The sequence below is a fragment of the Falco peregrinus genome, chromosome 4, assembly GCF_023634155.1.
Source record: "Falco peregrinus isolate bFalPer1 chromosome 4, bFalPer1.pri, whole genome shotgun sequence".
Taxonomy (NCBI): Eukaryota; Metazoa; Chordata; class Aves; order Falconiformes; family Falconidae; genus Falco; species Falco peregrinus.
Window position 1 is genome coordinate 3676297 of NC_073724.1, and position 17770 is coordinate 3694066.

Sequence of the window (17770 nt, forward strand, 5' to 3'; positions counted from 1 at the left end):
ATGTGTATTTCACAATTAACTACTAATAAATCACAGCTCCCATGCACTTGCATGTCTACCTTTTAAACTTACAGTTAATTGAAACACTAATACCTTTCCCTGAAGATGCTTGGACAGTGAAGGAATGGCCTACCTCCTACCTATAAAGTTTTAGTTCTGTTGAGATCTCGAAACCTGCATTTAAGAGGCTTTAAACCAAATGATCTCAGTTTCTTGCTTCACGCTATAGTGGGCAAGTACACTAAAACTGATACCCTGATAGGGTTATCTAGCAATGGGTAAATAAAAAAAACCCCAACCAGTTCTGCTTAGGCAGTCCTGGAAAAGATGTAGCAAACAAGGGTGACAGATAAAGCAACAAATCAGTTGAAACTGTTGGAAAACTAATTCTTCAAGTTTTCCAGGCCCAACAGGTTGGAAAAGATAATTAAGAACTTCAGTATCAAATACAATTTTACAGCAACTGTTTCAAAAACCTAAAAGGAAGATCAAAGAGGCTAAAAAACTTCAAGAATCAGAGAAGATAAACCAAGGGTCATCATAAAGGTCTCAAGTCTCATACATGATGAGAAATTAAGCAGTGAAGGGATAATTTTTCCCCTTATATGTAACTACATATGCAGGTTGTAGTTAGCACAGAGTTCCCTAGACCATGAAGTCCCAGTTCTGTAAAATCAAGGCAGGGCAGGGGGAATAAAAACAAGCACATCTCACGGAACAAGTAAGAGGCAGTAGAATCCATTTTGTAATTGCAGCTATTTGGAAACTTGGTGCACACAGGCCCAGTCCATTGGAAAGCCCAAATTGATAATCAGCAAACACTCCAACGAGAGAGGTAAACTGAGGTGATGACAGTTGTTGACGTAACATGGCTTCTCCTTATTTTTGCATCCCCTAGGCAGGTTTCATTATTAAAAAACCGTAGTCTTTTCAAGCTCCAAAAATCAAGGACTAGAAAATAATTCCTCACATTACCCAGTGAGGAAACAAATTCGGACAAACACAATCATTGTCATTTTACAGCGATGACTACAAATATGCTTTTCATGGTGATTTAACATCTTATCTGGCCTTGTACATACAATCAGGAGGCTCAGCCAACCATGCTGCTATAATGGAAAACGCTTCATCTTTCACACCTCACACTTTTTTGAAGTTCATCACCCATAGCACAGAATCAGCACCTGTCTTCCCTTCCCTTTCCCAGACCAAAGATAAAGGTTCAGATGCAAACCTTACCTAGCTGTGATAGCAAAGTAACCACAGACAAGGTCAGAGATGGGTTTGTATTAGGGTCCTCAAGGAGTTCTACTAGGCAACTGAGACATTCACTTGGTAGAATCTGGTTTGAAGCAAGTAATCGTGTAAGTTTCAGTCCAGAGATAACCTGGAGATGAAAGGAGAGAAACAGCCTTAATTACTCAACTGCAGCAAAGTATTTAACACAGAAGCCAAAGCACAGAGTTGTATTAGATAGATTTCTCTGTATGTGAAAAACTGAGAATGTAAGTGCCACTCTAACAACACATTTGCAATCACATTCACTGTACTGTTTTTTTTTTTAAAAAAACCAAACAACAAACAACCTCTGGTATTTATTCCTGTGAATGTGTTCCGTTTACTCTTGGAAAGTACCAAGTTTCCACTGTGATTGTTTATAACATATTGGGGCTTCTTCTGTTTGCTTGCTGACAGCAAATCATAGTAACAGCATTCTTTTAAACTTTATAGCTGTAGCAGCGCAACACTTTGTATTTCTTCACACACTGAACAGAATTGATATCAGGTTACTCTTCTGACATACCTTTTAAGCACAGATAAAAGATAGGGTTTATTTATTTTGGAAGAACAACAAAACAGATAGCTCAACACAAACATTTAATAACCAGCCTTCAGCTCAGCCTGCTTTCTAAAGACATGGACAGGAACCCAGAGGAACCTGCAGCGGCAGGACGGGTAAGCGGTAACAGGTAGGGCTGCTCGGGGAGCACTCTGAGCTTCAGATGAATAAATGGAACGTGAATTCAGAGAAGCCTATATAAGACGGTGTTGAAAGTGACACACCTGCAAATCTATACAGGTACACACGAGTTACACTCGCATGATAGAGTGACACAATGTTGGGTTTGCGTATTCCAGGAACACCTCTTTACAACGGATACAGAGAAGGCGGCTAAACTGAATGCTAACTCTTACAGTCATGTTTTACCATTTAAAAAACCAAATCTCTATTTGAGAGAGGTACCTCACAGCTTGAGGAATTCAGTCACTGTGGCAGTCTCTCAGCATAGCAAGCATGCCCACCCCAAGGCCCTCCCTGGAGGGGAGCGGACAGGCCTCCTACCCCTTTGCAGCAAACACCTTGGAGCATGCGTTGCATGAAACTGGCAACCTCCAGATACAAGACCATGTCATCCTTCAAACTCCATTTTTAAGCTGTGTAAATAAGCGATCCTTGTGGGTCAGAATTTAGGGGGAATGACAGAAGAAGAAAAAAGTGGCTTGTTAAAGAGAATGTATTTTGAATTAAGAAATGGAAAGTGCTGAAGCTGGTAATTGGCAGAACCAGGCCTTGTCCCTTGTACAGCCCTAAGCCAAGGCTGGTTTAAAACATAGTCAAGTTAATCAGTGCGAGAATAGAGAAACAATAAATGACCAATTTGTGTACACAGGTGCTCTCAGAAACGCAGGTGCTTCTAGAAAAAGTCAGTATATGCGAATAGGAATTGCTTGTTCAAAGACTAAGTGTGCTTGAAGGAGTGTGTGAGTTAAAGCAGGCGGGGAGAAGGTCACGATCCCAGGAGGAGCTGTGAACCGAGGGAACCGAACAGATGAATCGACTGGGACAGTCAGGCGGTGGATCTGCAGAACCCACAACACCAAAGGAAACTCTTGAAACCTTTGGGCACCGACAAGGACTTGCCAAGCATATATAAGCTGTGCTCGGCCCCTTTGGCCTCTGCCACTGCCCGGGGTGGCGGCCCAGCTCCGAGCCGTGACCAGCAAGCCCAGGGGCACCCACGGCTGCGTGGATTTCTCCTGCAAGGTCCCTCCGAGGGCTCGTTACACGCTCGGTCTCTGTGCACATCGAGACACTGCACGCCCCGGTGAATACACACAGGGACACCACGAACCCCAATAACAAAGGGGATGCCAACGGCCCGGGGACACGGCTCCAGCCCGCTGCGCTCCCCTGCCCGGCGGCATCCCTCGGCCCCCAGCTCCCCCGGCAGCCGCCACCGGGAGAGCTCCTCCGCCCCCAGGCGCCGAGCCGCGCCCCGGGGATTGCGGCCCGAGGCCACAGCGGCTCCCGGGCCTGCGCTGCGGTCGCCCGCGGCGGTGACGGCGGAAAGGAGCCAGCCGCGGCCGGGCCCCGCCGAGAGCCACCGAGGCCGAGGGGGAAACAATAGGCACCCCGCCATCCCCGGGCGCGGCGCCAGCGCCTGGGCCGCTCTCACCTCCAGGCTCCGCTGCAGCAGCGCCGCGTTATGCGATGTCTTGGCGGCTCGGTACTGCGTGGCCGCCAGCAGCAAGGCCTTCATGCAGCCCAAGGCATCCATAGCGCCGTAGCTACGCGCTCAGGCACGCGAACCACCACACCAACTCGTATCTCCCGCCGCCGCGGCCATTTTGACGGCGGGGCCCAGTGACGGCAGCGCCGCGCGCCCGCCAGGCCTGACGGGAGGCGCCGCCACCGCCCCGTGCCGTGAGGGGGCGGAGCGGGGAGCAGCCGGGCGGGCGGGGCCGGGGCCGGGGGCGGGGCCGGGGCCGCGCCGCTCTCTGCCCCGCGGGAATAAGGGGGGCCGGTGGGCGGCGGTACGGGCGTCTGGGGGGGGTGCCCCCGGTGCCAGGGCTGCCTTGCGGCCGAGGCGCTGGAGAGTCCGGGAATGCGGCTTTTCCCGCGGGGAGCTGCGTGTGGCCGGGGCGCGCCGAGTGTCGCAGCCGCCCGGCTCGGGAAGGCAGCCTGGGCGCTGGAGCTGCCGCAGGTCGGGAGCCGCGGGCGCAGCCCCGCGTTGGCCGTGCCGCCCCGGCAGCCTTTCCCGTGCCTCTGGGCTCGGGGCGAGGCCTGGGGGGCGGCGGGGCCGGGCGGCTGCTGGCGGCGGCTCCCTGCCCTGTCGCGGGGCGAGTGCCGAGGGGCGGCAGGAGAGAAGGGAGCGGGCGAGGGGGCGCGGTGCTGAGCGGCGGCGGCACAAGGAGGGCCGCCCGCAGGGTCCCCGGGGCGCAGCCCGGAGGCGGCGGGGGCCGGGGCCGCGTGCCCCGCGGGAGGTGCCGGGAGAGGCCGCGCCCTGGGTGCCGGCGCCGCGCGCCCCGCCCGCTGGCCCGTGGGCTGCCCCGGCGGCGGGCGGCGCACAGCGACCCCTAGTGGTGTGCGGCCGCTCGGCCCCGCCCCCGGCGCCCCCCGCCTGGGCTTCGCGCCCCGCTGCGGGGACGCGGGGCACTCTGGCTCTGGGCTCTGCTCCGGCGCAGCGCCGCCCCGCACGCAGCTGCACGGGGACTTGACACGCAGCAAGCGCAGCCATCAGCTCCAACACAGCAAGGGCCATTAAAAGTCAATTAAGTGTCTTCTCACCCTTGACAAGTATTCCTGTAAATCACAGCTGCATGTTGTAAATGGAAGTGTAATGTAAATTGAAATGTAAATTTCTGCTCACTTGCTTCCTCCTTTCCATGGGTCGTTGTTTTGCAGGCTCTGTGCTTTGCTGACTGCCTCAGAGGCGACGCCTGAGAAGAGACCGGACTGTGGGCTTGGATGCAATTTTGGGTTTAGATGCAGCATCCAGAGCTACAGCCACCGTGGCACTGTGGATCCTAGTCCAAAGCATGGCAGTGTGAGATCCCTCGACGAGGGATTCCTCGTCACTCAGCCTTTTCCTAAGGCGGAAAATCAGTGTGACTGACCGAGCATGTGGGGGACTGCCGAGACCCTCCTTTCAGAAACGCTGTAGTGTTGTGTGCTGTTCAAGACCAGGCTGCTCAAGCTGGGATGTCTCAGCACAGCAGCTGTGCTGTCTGGATACACGTGATAACCGACCATCAGGCAGCTGCTGAATTCTGCAAAGAAAGAGGCACATCGCTGTGCGCCCTTCTACAGAGCAAAGGCGGGTTTATTTCTCTCTGATAATACTGTTCTTCACAGACAACTAGTTTCTTTTCAGTTAATGACTTTTGGACACATATGTTAGTATTTTTGGCAATGCTGGACTTTATTCACCGTTTTATTTTTTTGTCTCCTTCATGCTAGAAGTACCAGTTGATCCTGGCACCAAAAAGCGTAAGCACTGTTAAATTCATAACGAAGTCCAAAGCACTGAAAGATCTAACAGTCCTTTAACAAATAGCGGTGTGAAAGAAATGTAACAGAAAGAAATCTAACTAGTATTACCCGTTAAAATACATAAATAATTTGGGAAAGGTCTTAAACAAATGCAAAACCAATATAAATGCCTTTGTCAAGATCACAGAGAGGGGGTTGGTACTAGCGACTGGTAGAATCAGGACATATGTTCCAGTTCTGGCTTTGGCTCTTAGCTGAATGCCACCTTCAGAACAAAGGAATATGCTCAATATTTAAAATTAGGAGTAAGATTAAAGCAAATTTTTACACTATAAAAAAACCAAACCCATACACATTATAATACACAGGTAACGGCAGTGGCAAATGAAATGTGGCAAGCATTCACATACCTAGAGGTCCTATTAAAAAAAAAAAAAAAAAAATGTTCATACCAACATGCATGTAGAACTCTCATTCTTCTTGTAATCTACCAGAAGCATTCTGCAATATTTCAAGTATTTCAAACCATTTTCATGTTGTTGATTAATTCTTTATGGTGTGGACTTAACACAGCCTTTTTTGTTTTCATTTAGATTATTCCAAACTACAGGATAATATTAGTATTCCTTGACAGAGCTGAAATACTCTCCTGTTATGGAGCAATGAGGTAATGTCAGTCGTGCACAGAATCTAGAGGTTTAACAGAGTTTGGAGGTTTCTAAGCATCATATGATGCCAATCAATTTTTTTTATTGTGTATGATTTTTATTCACACCTGTGGCGAATGAAGAGATGGGGCGCAGCTTGATGCAAGCAAATGTCAATTTATTGTACAGAAGCACGAGTTTTTATACACTTTCAGAAGCTGCGCGTTTTAAACAGATTGGTTCTTGAAGCTAAGCATTGCATACTAGGGCAATCCCTGATTGGTGGTTAACTACCAGCAATTAACAGCAAGGTGTTACCTTTCCTTGGGCCATCCTTGGCTCCCACTCCCCTGTGCTCTGTAAACAAGTCTCATCATGTTAATTGTTGCCTAGACAAGCTCGAGCACATTCCCCTCAGCTAACTGATTGCCATGCATGGTCCTAGTTTCCAGCCCGCTCCTGCACACACCTATCAGTTCTGCCATAAACTACTGTTTTACACACATGCATTTTTTTTGTCTTTGTCTTGCTGCTTTCTAACAGATTGTTCATTTCAGCAGTAGACACCTTGGACTATTTGCTGACTGAAAGACAAAAATACACTTAGATGCACACAGATACCTTTCCGTCCATATGTATGGATATGGATGCATGTGTCCGTTATAAAAATTATTTCTTTTATTGCTGAACAAAAACATATAGTAGCTTGTATGGGATCTACTGGGAGAAAATACTGCTGGTCTGAGAGTCTGTAAAAGGAGCAGACTAATTCCAGAGGTACAGATCCACAGCAGGGAATGCCCAGCTGGCAGCCGTGGCACAGCCCGAAACGGCAGCTTCGCAAATCATCGGGTTGCAGACCATTCAGGGTAAGACAGTGACATAGTCGTCGTCATCAATTTCTGTAAAGAAATCAATAAACCCCAAAGATGTTGTTACTGCAAGCGGCTCCTCTGAAAGCCCATGGTAAGCAGGCTGGCCAGTGGCTGTGTCGCTGGGCAGGTGTCAGTAACTCCGTTTGGTTTCTCTGCGTACTCTCTGCTGTTGCAGGGCCAGGTTTAGGTCCCACGTGCTATGGGCTGGGTCCTCCAGGAGCCCGCAGGGAGCCAAAGCCTGCACTGCCTTTCCTGAGCCAGCAAGCTCTTGCACAGTGTGAGACCCCTTCTTCCTGAGGAACAGCCAAATGCTGGAAACCGTCCCTACTTGGTAAAAACATCAATAGCCGAGGTATAGCTCTAACTATAGCATAACACCCCCTTTCTTCTCTGAATTAAAATGCAGCGGAAAAACTCTCCTCCAATCAAGGGAGGAGAGCCTAAAACCTCCTCTCCCTCCCAGACCTTGTCAGGTGCGTTATGTTGTTTGAGAAGCTGGGGGAAAGGCAGAAATGGAATGCCTGGGACTCAGTCTCCACTATGGAAACTTCCTGTCCCTTGAAGCAGCCACCCTCAGCCACAGTGTTCCCAGGCTAGAAAACAACGTTCAAAAATGCCCAACAACCACTACTGTGACTCCAGTCCCCTGAGGTGTCCCACTGGTCACACTGGCGTGCTCAGGTGTGCACGTGCTGCAAAGGCCAGCTGCTGGCGCAACATGAAGGGACGGGCCAGAAGAGTGTGGTTCTTGCTTTGGGAAAGCACCGCGGGGCTCTGTGTGGTGCCTGCATTTCAGAGAGAGAGAGATGCCACGCCACTAACCTAAGCTCCCTCTGGGAGCATGTCATAAAGCAGCCTGAGGGGAAAGTTTGGAATGCTGTAGGAGTGAAACTGAAATTAAAATTGAACGTCAACAATTCCAAAGTAATTTGATTATTTTGAGAAGACTCCATTTTTATGGGCACCCACAAACATGTTGGTAGTGAAATGAAAGGTGGGGGGCTTTTTCCCCTCCCTGTGAGCCCAGACCAGGGAAATGTGCATCTTCTAGAAAAGTTCACGTTGCAGGACCAGACAATAAAATATGCATTACACCCATTTTTTTCCTAAAAATACATCCATGCTACTGCACCATTTTCCATCTCCCTGGAACGGCAATGACAAGATACCAGAAAAATGTTTTTAGAGCAAATGTGGCACAGTGGTACAAGTGATAATGTAATGTCGGAGACCCTGGAAATGTCCCTTTGCTGCTGTTTCTCTCAGACAGGTTGTTGCTGCACTGGCCCCTACACATGCAGCGTAGTGCATGAAGCGGTGGGGAGAGCTCGCCCCTTCCCATCCCATCCTGTCGGCTTGGCACAGGGAGCGCCGGAGCTGCTGCACTCTTGGTGTGTCCAGGAAACCAGCATCTGCCAGCACGCTACGACAGGAGGTACGACTGCAGCAGAGAGAGGCTGGCCCACATGACCGCATTGTAGCTAGCCATCGTCACGAGATACAAATCACACAAAAGACTGCATATGCCAAGATTTTTTTCCCTTTACAATAATGGTACTTAATGGAAGGATCTCCCTTGCTCGCACATGCTCTCACTGTGGCTCTCGTTACACCTAAAGGACCTGGAAGAGTTTCAAGATTATTTTGCAGCCTGTGACCTGATAGATACTGCAGCTGAGCATCAGGCAGCAGCGATGTGAAGAATGGCTTTCAAATGCCTGAGAGATGCTGACAAGTTACCAACAGTATCTCTAGTCATCCTCCCCAAAACAAAGACGTAAAGATGCCACGGGACTACAAAGCATGGTCTACCGCCTTGTGAAAACCTCCACCTTTACTGTAGCCATTTGCATAACATTTCTGTCAGGCAGAAACGCTGTATCCTTATCTTATACCTGGAACTTGTGAGCATAAAGTAGCAGAAGAGCAATCAGAGACTGAACTCTCTGGTTCCACAGCTGTGATCCTCAGCACAAGGTTATATGCTTCTTATTTTCAACACACCAACTTAAAATACCAATCACAACAAACCACAAGCTGGCTGGCTTCCCCCCTCCTCCCCGTCCCCAGCATCTCAAAAAGAACTGAGCTGGATTTTGATATAAAACCAGCTTTCAACCTGGACACTGAAGGTTGTGTCTTCATAAAGACAGCCTTCATGCCCAGAGAAGCGCAGGGAGCCGGCAGCCTGGCAGAACCTCACGGGGTAAAGGTGGCCCTCAGCCTCCCCCAGACTAGAAGCATCAAGGCCCATGAAGGAGTGAGCTGTGGGCACCATCGTGCTTTGCCTTCTGTATCTTGTGTAATTTTAACGTGTTGATTTGTGGGGGATGAGGGTATGTGACCTGTGAGCTGGGAATAACCACTTTCCACTGACCATAAGAGAGAAAGAAGGATGCTGAACTTGCCAGGGGAGCTGGTCTCAGAGGACACGTAGCAGCTATTCATTACAAACCTGTCACTGCAGTCATCTGTAAAAAAACCCAAACCACAAAGGCAGGGCTAAATTTCTCACCATCATAAAGGTCATCCTTTCCTGACTTGAACCCCAGGTTTCTTCGCGAGGTGTTTGGCTTCTTTAATGGGTAGCGGAGGTTTGTTATTAGTCCTTGATTTGGCTTCTCGTAAGTGTATATGAGGTCCTTTAACGTTCTGAAATGCCTCTCCGGAACACCTTCGGAAGTCTGCAAGGAAAGCAAAAATAAAGTTTGTTTGCAACTGCCCTTTGCATGGAGTCCCCTCAATGACAGGAACAACAGACTGGTTCTTGTTTACCAAGAAGCTGTTTTGTAAATAGATTTGGTGACAAAATATTGTACTCTACTTGACACGCTGTGGACACCTGTTTGGTGGTGTGGCTATGGCACTGTGTAACCTCCCTCACTGTCTTGGTTTTTGAGAAAAGAACATCTTGAAAATATTGTCTCAGATGTGTGCTACAGCAATGCGGTACAGCATTGCATCAAAGAGCAATGGCATTACAGACTTCCCGCTGGCCTTGGGACAGAAGTTCAGGGGCACCGTAATTAGCTCTCACTGAAAACGTTGTATTTAAACAAGCATGTGAGCAGCAGGAGCCAAACGTTTTACAAAATCTCATCATCGTCGCGCAAAGGACATGTGCAGAGGCAGCAGATGTGTATCCACCCAAAAGCCCTGCATTGGCCGTGTCCTTTGGGCCTCAGTGGGCCTTCGGGGCTGCTTCCTTTGCCAGCTAACAAGGAAACACCTCTTGCTTTGCTTTGCTGCAGCCTTTATCTTCCCTTCAGCCCTGTATGGGCCGGTGCCACTCCCTCTGTGTCCTGGCTCTGGCTGGGATGCAGTTAACTGTCTTCTTAGCAGCCCGTATAGTGCTGTGTTGCGAATTTGTGATCAAGTGTTGATAACACACCCCTGTTTTGGCTGCTGTGGGACAGTGCTCATACAGCCTTGAGGTTGTCTCTTTCTTGCACTCTGTTCCACCCGCAAGTAGGTTGCGGGTGCACAAGATGCTAGGAGGGGACACAGCAGGACAGCGGACCTGAGTTGACCAAAGGGCTATCCCATGCCATGCCATGCCATGCCATGCCATCTGTCACTGTGTTCAGCAATAAAAATTCAGGGAAATTTGCAACCTTTGTGCTTATGGAATTTGTCTTCCCAAGTAACCATCACATGTGCTGAGGTCCTGCTTTCCTGGAGGTGGATCAACATCTGCCTCCCCATGGAAGGCAGTGACTCAACTCCTTTGCTTTGCTTCACCTATGAAACTGCCTTTCATCTTGGCCCAGGAGTTTCCTCTTGCTCTTCTTTTCCTGGGAGCAAGCAGCTGTGTGGGTGCTTAGCTGCTGGTTGGGGTCAACCTACAACTAGAATGTTCATGGCCGAATCTGGCTCTTAAAAACCCTCAAACAGTCTCCCCTCCACCACTAATATATTATTTCAGTCTATTAGTTTAGTCAGCCAAACCGGTCTGACTTAAAGACTGGAAGAACAGAACCCTTCTTTCACATTTTTGGCAAAACCTTGTAAGGAAAACGGAGTTTGAAAAACCCAAAAAGTTATATTGAGTTATTATCTGCTGATAGGCACGACAGCAAACCCCAGTCGAGTGTCTATAGTCCAAACTAGATTATTTTCTGTCAACAAACCATTATTCGTCACGGGAAATTGTGTCTTTCGTACTCAGTCCAAACCACTAATAGGCAAGAAATTGCCAGCATGTGAGAGCTTGGTGTGTCCTTTATGGAGCGAGCTGCTTCCCTTCCAATACTGCTCAATTGTTGGCAGCCCTCGTGGGTGCCCTGCTACTAGCGGAGGAGTGAGCCAGCTTTTGAAGGGTCCTCTCACCTTGCCTAGGGATTTGATCGATGCAGTCTGCTCTGACGCTTATTCAAGCGACGAGCAGCCTTATCTGGGGTCATCGCTTCAAATCCGTGGTTCTGTGCCTCGGAATCACACAGAATGATAGATACATCTCTTTTAAATCAAAAAGATCACTGCACTCTTCTGAGTCCCTACAAGGTGTTGAGTGCAATGGCAGAGCTTTCACATAGGAAAAGCTAATTAGGAACAGGAGGCAGTAACGAAAGCGATAGATTTTTTCTTCAATGCCACCTAAGAGAAATGGTCAAATCAGAAAGCAGCTGGTCAGTGAATAACAGATCCACTTCGGTTATAAGGGAGCTCTACAAAGATAATAGCTACTTCTCAGCTCATATGTAAAAATATATCTATAACATTAAAAAGTCTAGAACTGAGCAGAGAGGAAAGTAAACTTGGAAATATTTTCTAAGGTACGGTGTCCACGTATATCAATTCTTTTAGTCAAGATCATGATCTTTAGTGCGATCTTTACAGGTGAGATGAGAGTTACTCACCTGTATTTTAAAATATCCTTGGTGCTCCCTGAAGATACGGTAAGTGTAGATGAGGTCTTCAAAGCTGCGAAAAACATTGTTGCATACATCAGGCTTTTTATCAAGACCACTGCAACTTGCTTAGACTGCTACGGCTGATCCTCACAGCCAGGTTTTGGTTTTGTTTGCTTGTGTCTTAAACTGCAACGTAAGGAAAGACTACACCCAAGGAAACAAATCTAAAGGAATGCCCAACGCTGAATAGCATCGATTTTGATATCTATATCTCTATAGATGTATGTATATGCATTCATTTTTCCATTTGATTCATGTATCAGAGGTTTAAAAAGACTTGAGATTCTCTAAGGCATATCTTTAATTGTCTGTTAGCCAAAATGACCCATGTATGTTGTTTTCCTGCGTCTCAGAAACCCAACTATTACTTTATCATGCCTTGCCAATTCAGATCTGACCCTCGCTACATTGCTATGCAGATCTGTTTGATTTTTGACCAAACGTATGGCACTCTTCTTTGCCCTGCAGAGTCAGGCCACGTATGGGAAATGTAGCTACGAGTGCTCTGATCAACCTGCAGCCACCACACTGTGCTTAGTAGCACAGATCTTGACAAAGCATGCCCAGCTAGCCCACCTCCACACCAGCTACCCACCTGAGCTTTCCTCCAGCTGCTTAGTGCGTTACTATGCTGGGTTTTGTACTACTACAGCTCCAACTGAATAGATGCAGTAAGTCAAGGCAGTGAAAAGGCTTCAAGTTTACTCATCCAGAAAAGGCTGGATGTCACCGAGAGCTTGTATTATTTGTCCTGAGGCAGTAAACCACAGATTAGACCCTGAAATTCCATGTAAGGAATGCAGGTGCCATGTAAGAGAAGAGTCCTTGCTTCCACAGGGCGCCTAAGTCCTTGCTGGACACGAGCGGAGTTTCTTCACGGCGTTAGAAAGCACTTTGTGCAAACGTTGACGTGGGAATAAACTGCAAGCAAAGGGTTGGCACAGGTGTCACAGAGAACTGCAGTATCTCCATCAGCAGTGAGAAGGGGAGCCGTGACCTGGTCGACTTTCTCATTTACAGCAGCTTGGACTCATCAGACAACCTTTTCACAATGGAAAGACAGCACTAATCACGTACCCCTCCTTCAAAACTGGAGCTATAAGGAAGACTTAAACAGCTCCAAAGACAAAAGTGAGGTGCCCCTCTTTCCCTCAGGTCACACTCTAGGGGAAAACGGGCTGGCTTCCAACAACAGCCATGGCCACAGGAGAAGCAATCACCTTGCAAATGACTGACCTAGGGCTGAGATCAAGGACGAGTCACCTGGGACGGGACACAAGACTGCAATGCTGTCTGGAAACAAGCACATTGGTACGGAGTGATGCCGTGAAAGACTCCTTGCCAATGTCTTTGATCGTATTGATAGAAGCTGGGAAAGATGTGAGGGGGCAGAGAGAGCAAGAAAACCCTATTGATCTAAATAGCGGTAAAGAATGATTCTGTAGAAATCTTGCGGTTCACCTTCTGCATGAGATCTGACATTTCTCTGGAGAAGAGGGGAGGAGGTTGCCAAGGCATACACAGGAGTGGGAAGTTGCAGAATACTTTTCATGCAATCTGCTTTCCTCGTGGGAGCCCTCAAGTAAATTGCAGCACCACAAAGCCATACTGTTGTTCCCCCCGTGCTGCCCCACACAGTGACCCCTCAAGCCATCTGTGCCTTCACATATTCCAGAGGTGATCATGTACCAGGCTACTTCCACCTAGACTATGTTTGCCTTGGCCAGAGTACAGCTGGAGATGTGCATGATACTGGACTCAAGAGCATGTGTGATGTTGGGTATGTTGTGGGCTGAGCATCTGACCCCCGCTGCCGACAGCGGATGCTGTGGTGGGAGGAGGAGACACCACATGTCTGACAAAGTGTAAGGAGACTGGAAACGTCTGCAAACAGCACCTAGTATTAAAGACATGAGAAGCCGTGCAGTAAAAACGAAAGAGACAGAGAGAGCAAAGCAAAACAGAAGGGACCCTTGAGACTGCAAAATGAGAGAATGTTTCCTATGGTGAAATATAAGATTACTCTAACCAGAAGTTTCAAAGAACTTAGGAACTAAACCTAACACAGACCTTTAGAGAAGAGTAATTTGATTCCACAGACATCCCAGCCCCTCGTCTGTCTTCTTATTCTCCTCACGCATGATCCCTCCCAAAACTTCATATCGCACTTGTATCACAAGAAGGCTGTTGAATTCTGGGAGAGACGTTAGTAGAACAGCCTCCAGTCACCAGCACCCAGAACATGACTGCACAGGTCCTACTTCTGAGAAAACTATTCCTTGCATTTCCCAGGGGTTATTATTATTTTTCATAATATGCAAATGTTTGAACACTCAGGCTGCTGATGGCTTTGGATGTATTTTGTGAACAGAAATAAAAACTTTATCAAATACCCCAATGGCAGCTATTGAGGAAATGAACTGGACATCATAAGCACGATCAAAAAAGGCAGTAAAGTTGCAAAGAAATACATACCACAGCAGAAAATAGAATATGTACACCCAAAAAACCCCAAACAGAAACACACACCAGTGGGGAAGTGAGGGCAGGGAGGGAGCAGTATCTGAAAAGAAGTTCTTCTAACTGGTGCACATGTTCATCAGGAGGACCTCAGCTGTAGCTACACGAATAGAGCTGTTACGAGAGGGAGAACCTTGGGGTGAAAGCCTAGCTCAGGGGACTTGTGCATAAACAAATGGGAACTTTGGAAATAAACTACTTTGCTCCGCAAAAAAAGTTACTATGGACTGAGATCAGGATAAGACTTCCAGTTAGAATAGATTTACTTGAATTAACAGAGTTGCATCATAGGGATGCATCTTTTGGTTCCTGCCTCCTTGAGATACCTGTGGAAATTCACATGTTCCTAGCTCAAGAGTATTTTATAAATGTGGGTGTTCATTATTTACACATAGACACAGAAGTAAGAAAAAAAAAATACCAGCAACCGATCATTTTTGAAACTTGCTCTTTACCGATCATCTAAATGTTGAGAGGTTACTGCCTGGATATTATTTGGCTACTGCAATTTTTACTAAGGAAACATGAAACTAACGTTAAAATGGAAACTTCTGTTTCCATGTGAACTACTAAATAATTACCAACAGATGCATATGGTACAAATTGATAAAGTGCCTGGTCTGGGCACAGGGAAGATCCAGTGGCAGAAGAGCAGGGTGAGAGGAGCTTTTTCTGGGAGAATGACATTGAACCATGAGGAGAACAGCAGCAAGAGCAGTAGGTCCACACTGAGGTGCTGTCAGAGACCTGGGACAGCTCTGGATGAAAGCAGCAGGGTGCTGTGGAGGAAGACCTATTGGCAGAGCTGTGCACCATGCCCGACTAGAGAAGAGATGATTTTTGTCCCACCATTCCAACTCCCAGATACAAGCTGGGAGTGCCCTCCCCTCCCCTCCCTCAGTCAGTAGAGGATAAAGAGTTGCTTGCTTTTTCTAGCAAGTGGATCAACATCTCTGCCCTTGGATCAACTGATTTGAGAGGTGTGCATCATTTGTGAATCAACCGTATTAGGTGCTAAGCAATGTTTTAAGATGCAACCCTAATCCAAGAGTGGAAACAGCACTGAGAGTTTCAGGGTTGACTGCATCCAGTTTTAGGATTTTCTTCTTCTTTCTTCTTCCAGCTCTCTTCTGCTGAGACAACTACTTACAGACGGACCAGTCTTGGAGGCAATTCTGAGCCAACACACCATCACCATCCCATCTGCTATCTGAAGCCAGCCCTTGCTTTCACCTCTGCCAGCCAGCAGCTGTTATACCATTGCTGCCACCCCTATAGTTTAACTATTACATTTGTTAATGCATGAGTTAAAGTCAAATACACCAAACACTACAGGTTTTAAGTTTTTAACACTAAAACCCACAGAGGCTATCTGGAAGTCACATGCTTTTTCAGATGCCTGCCCAGAACACCAGTGACAGATTTTTATCTGCTCCAGCTATCATAAGATAGATCTGCTTTGCCCTTAAAAAACCCACAACGAACAAACAAAAAAACACCAGGAAAGGGAAAGCAACTGTGTTAGCATGGCACCAAGCTTAATCTTTATGTCAACTCACCTCTGCCCACAAAACAAGGTCCTGTGTTACATCCATAGTTCAAACTCACGGCTCACGCCCAAGAAGCCCTTCACTGTCTCATCTCCCTCTCCCACACGAGAGCTCAGAAGCCACCTTCCCACGCCAGGGACTAGCTTCTTCATCTTCCTCTGTGCCAGGATCCTCATTTATCCCTTCTGACAGCATATGCATGCCCTTTCCCTCCTACACCCCCTGCCCTCCCTGCATCCCCTGCATCACCTCCTTCCACACCATACTGGAGGCAGGTTGCCACAGCCCCCACCCTGAGCGCTCTATTTGCCCCCCACTTGCTATTTCTCTTCTTCTTACTCCATCATTTCACTGACCTCCTTTCTTCCACCTATCAGCCCCGTAGCACTCCATGTCCCTCTCCCTTTTTCTCCCTTCTCCTTTGATTCATTTCAAAAGTAATGCTTTTTTGATTATTGATAAAAACATTTTCTGGTATTTTTGAATTACTTAGATGTGGTGTTAAATTTTTTTCATGTCGCACTGAAACACATCCTCAAGGAGAGTGGGAAACCTCACAGGGTCAAACAAAGACTCTGAGTCTAATTTATAAACTTTGAATGCATTAGGAACAGATCAATTATAGATGAAAAGTGTAAAACAGGCTTCTTGAAAGGGAAAGAAAAGTGCTATTCCCTACAGGAAAAGAAAATTATAAAAATTTAGTTGTAGTAATAAAAGTTATAGACAAGATGTTGCGATTTTCTATGCCCATCTTGTTGATGGACTTGTCATATGAATTCAAGCAGGACATTATAGCTTTCTGCCTCAGCTTATGTTCTTACATCGGACAAAATTCCTTCGAAGCTCAAGGCTAAGATTTCATCAGACAAGAAGCCCATGAAGAAGGAACTATTTTGTAACCTACTGTGAGGCTTTTCTGTGCCTCAACAGTGCTAAAATGCTATTTACCCATCGTTAGAGAGGCGGCAATTCGGTAAGGTTCTTCCCGTGTTTTGGCAGGCTAAGCTGTTTTCTCTGGGTTCCCCTCACTGGCTGCAGAGAAGCCAGCACTGACAGATTACAGCTCATCTCTCCTCTGCTGTATAAAATGTCTCTTGCAAACACCTCCCTCTCACCATGCACTGTGGTGGAAGCCTACGGCAGCCAGCATTACTTGGATACATACACACCCCTGTGGAGTCTTTTAATATTAGGGAAGAACCATTAATGCTAGAGAAGATGAACACGTGTCTTTGCATCTATCTGAAAACATAAAAGATTTAATGTTAGAGTACTTACAAAACACAGAGACACAGGGCTCCTTCCACGCTTTCACTCTCTCGTATTAAATAGCTACCATTCCTTCCATTCTTGGTCAGCAGATCTTCACAGGCTCTTTTTGTTATCTTTCCATGAAAAAATGGGAACTCCATGGACAACAGAAACCAAGGTCTCCCACCTTTCAAAGCAAGTCCAGAGAAAGGCAGAAGCATTAAAACACGGACTTCTTCCAAGTGCAGCTGCCCGCAGACAGCTGGAGCTGGAGGTGCTAAGGACGTGAGTGCATTCGTGGTGTTACCGCTGACCCGTCTGTAGCCAAGGCGGCAGCCAGCCTGTGCTCGCGGCTCATGAAAGCAGCGATGGCAGGAAATGGGAGATGGTTTGCCTACATGGGTCACACTCTATATCAGAAGGGAAGATAAAATATCTTTTGTCATGTTATATCAGCAGACATTTGACTTGTGCGTCACATTTCTAAGCTCTGCAATAGCTGAGTTGACACCAAAGTATAGTTACATTTTTAAGTTAACATTTACGTTTGAAGTGGCTCAAAGCCCTGCAAATAGGGGATGCTTGGATTCCTTTCCTTGCCAGACTTGCCTTCTAACACAGCTAACAAAGCCCCCAAAGTTTTTTTCTTTTTTCTTTTTTTAAAGTTTTTTTTGTTTACTTGATTCTTCAAGTTTTGGTGAAAGTTAGCAATATTTGAGAATGAGATTTTTCAAAG

The 17770-nt window shown here is 47.2% G+C and overlaps 2 protein-coding genes across 5 annotated transcripts in view; both read right to left on the reverse strand.

Annotated features, from left to right (window-relative positions):
- Window positions 1-3684, reverse strand: part of CIP2A (cellular inhibitor of PP2A) — a 28172-nt gene extending 24488 nt beyond the window's left edge. Inside the window, exons 1-2 of the mRNA XM_055801487.1 lie at window positions 3459-3684; window positions 1240-1387 (exon numbers count right to left, since the gene is read on the reverse strand). Of these exons, the coding sequence (XP_055657462.1) occupies window positions 1240-1387; window positions 3459-3560 (250 nt within the window). The 5' untranslated portion in view covers window positions 3561-3684. The remainder of the gene's footprint in view (window positions 1-1239; window positions 1388-3458) is intronic.
- Window positions 3685-5183: 1499 nt separating this feature from the next.
- Window positions 5184-17342, reverse strand: SH2D1B (SH2 domain containing 1B). Of its 4 annotated transcripts, XR_008746995.1 has the most exons (5): window positions 17062-17342; window positions 11657-11720; window positions 9313-9481; window positions 6392-6824; window positions 5184-6050 (listed from the first exon to the last, which is right to left on the reverse strand). XR_008746995.1 is itself a non-coding variant. In XM_055802748.1 (4 exons), the coding sequence occupies exons 1-4, from the start codon at window positions 17253-17255 to the stop codon at window positions 6787-6789; spliced, it is 465 nt and encodes a 154-aa protein (XP_055658723.1). In that variant the 5' UTR covers window positions 17256-17342; the 3' UTR covers window positions 6387-6786. The 4 variants fall into 4 exon arrangements, 3 of the variants coding, with proteins under 3 accessions (XP_055658723.1, XP_027642611.2, XP_055658722.1); XM_055802748.1 differs by lacking the exon at window positions 5184-6050 and having other exon boundaries at window positions 6387-6824; XM_027786810.2 differs by lacking the exons at window positions 5184-6050; window positions 6392-6824 and adding an exon at window positions 6831-7582.
- Window positions 17343-17770: the final 428 nt, after the last annotated feature.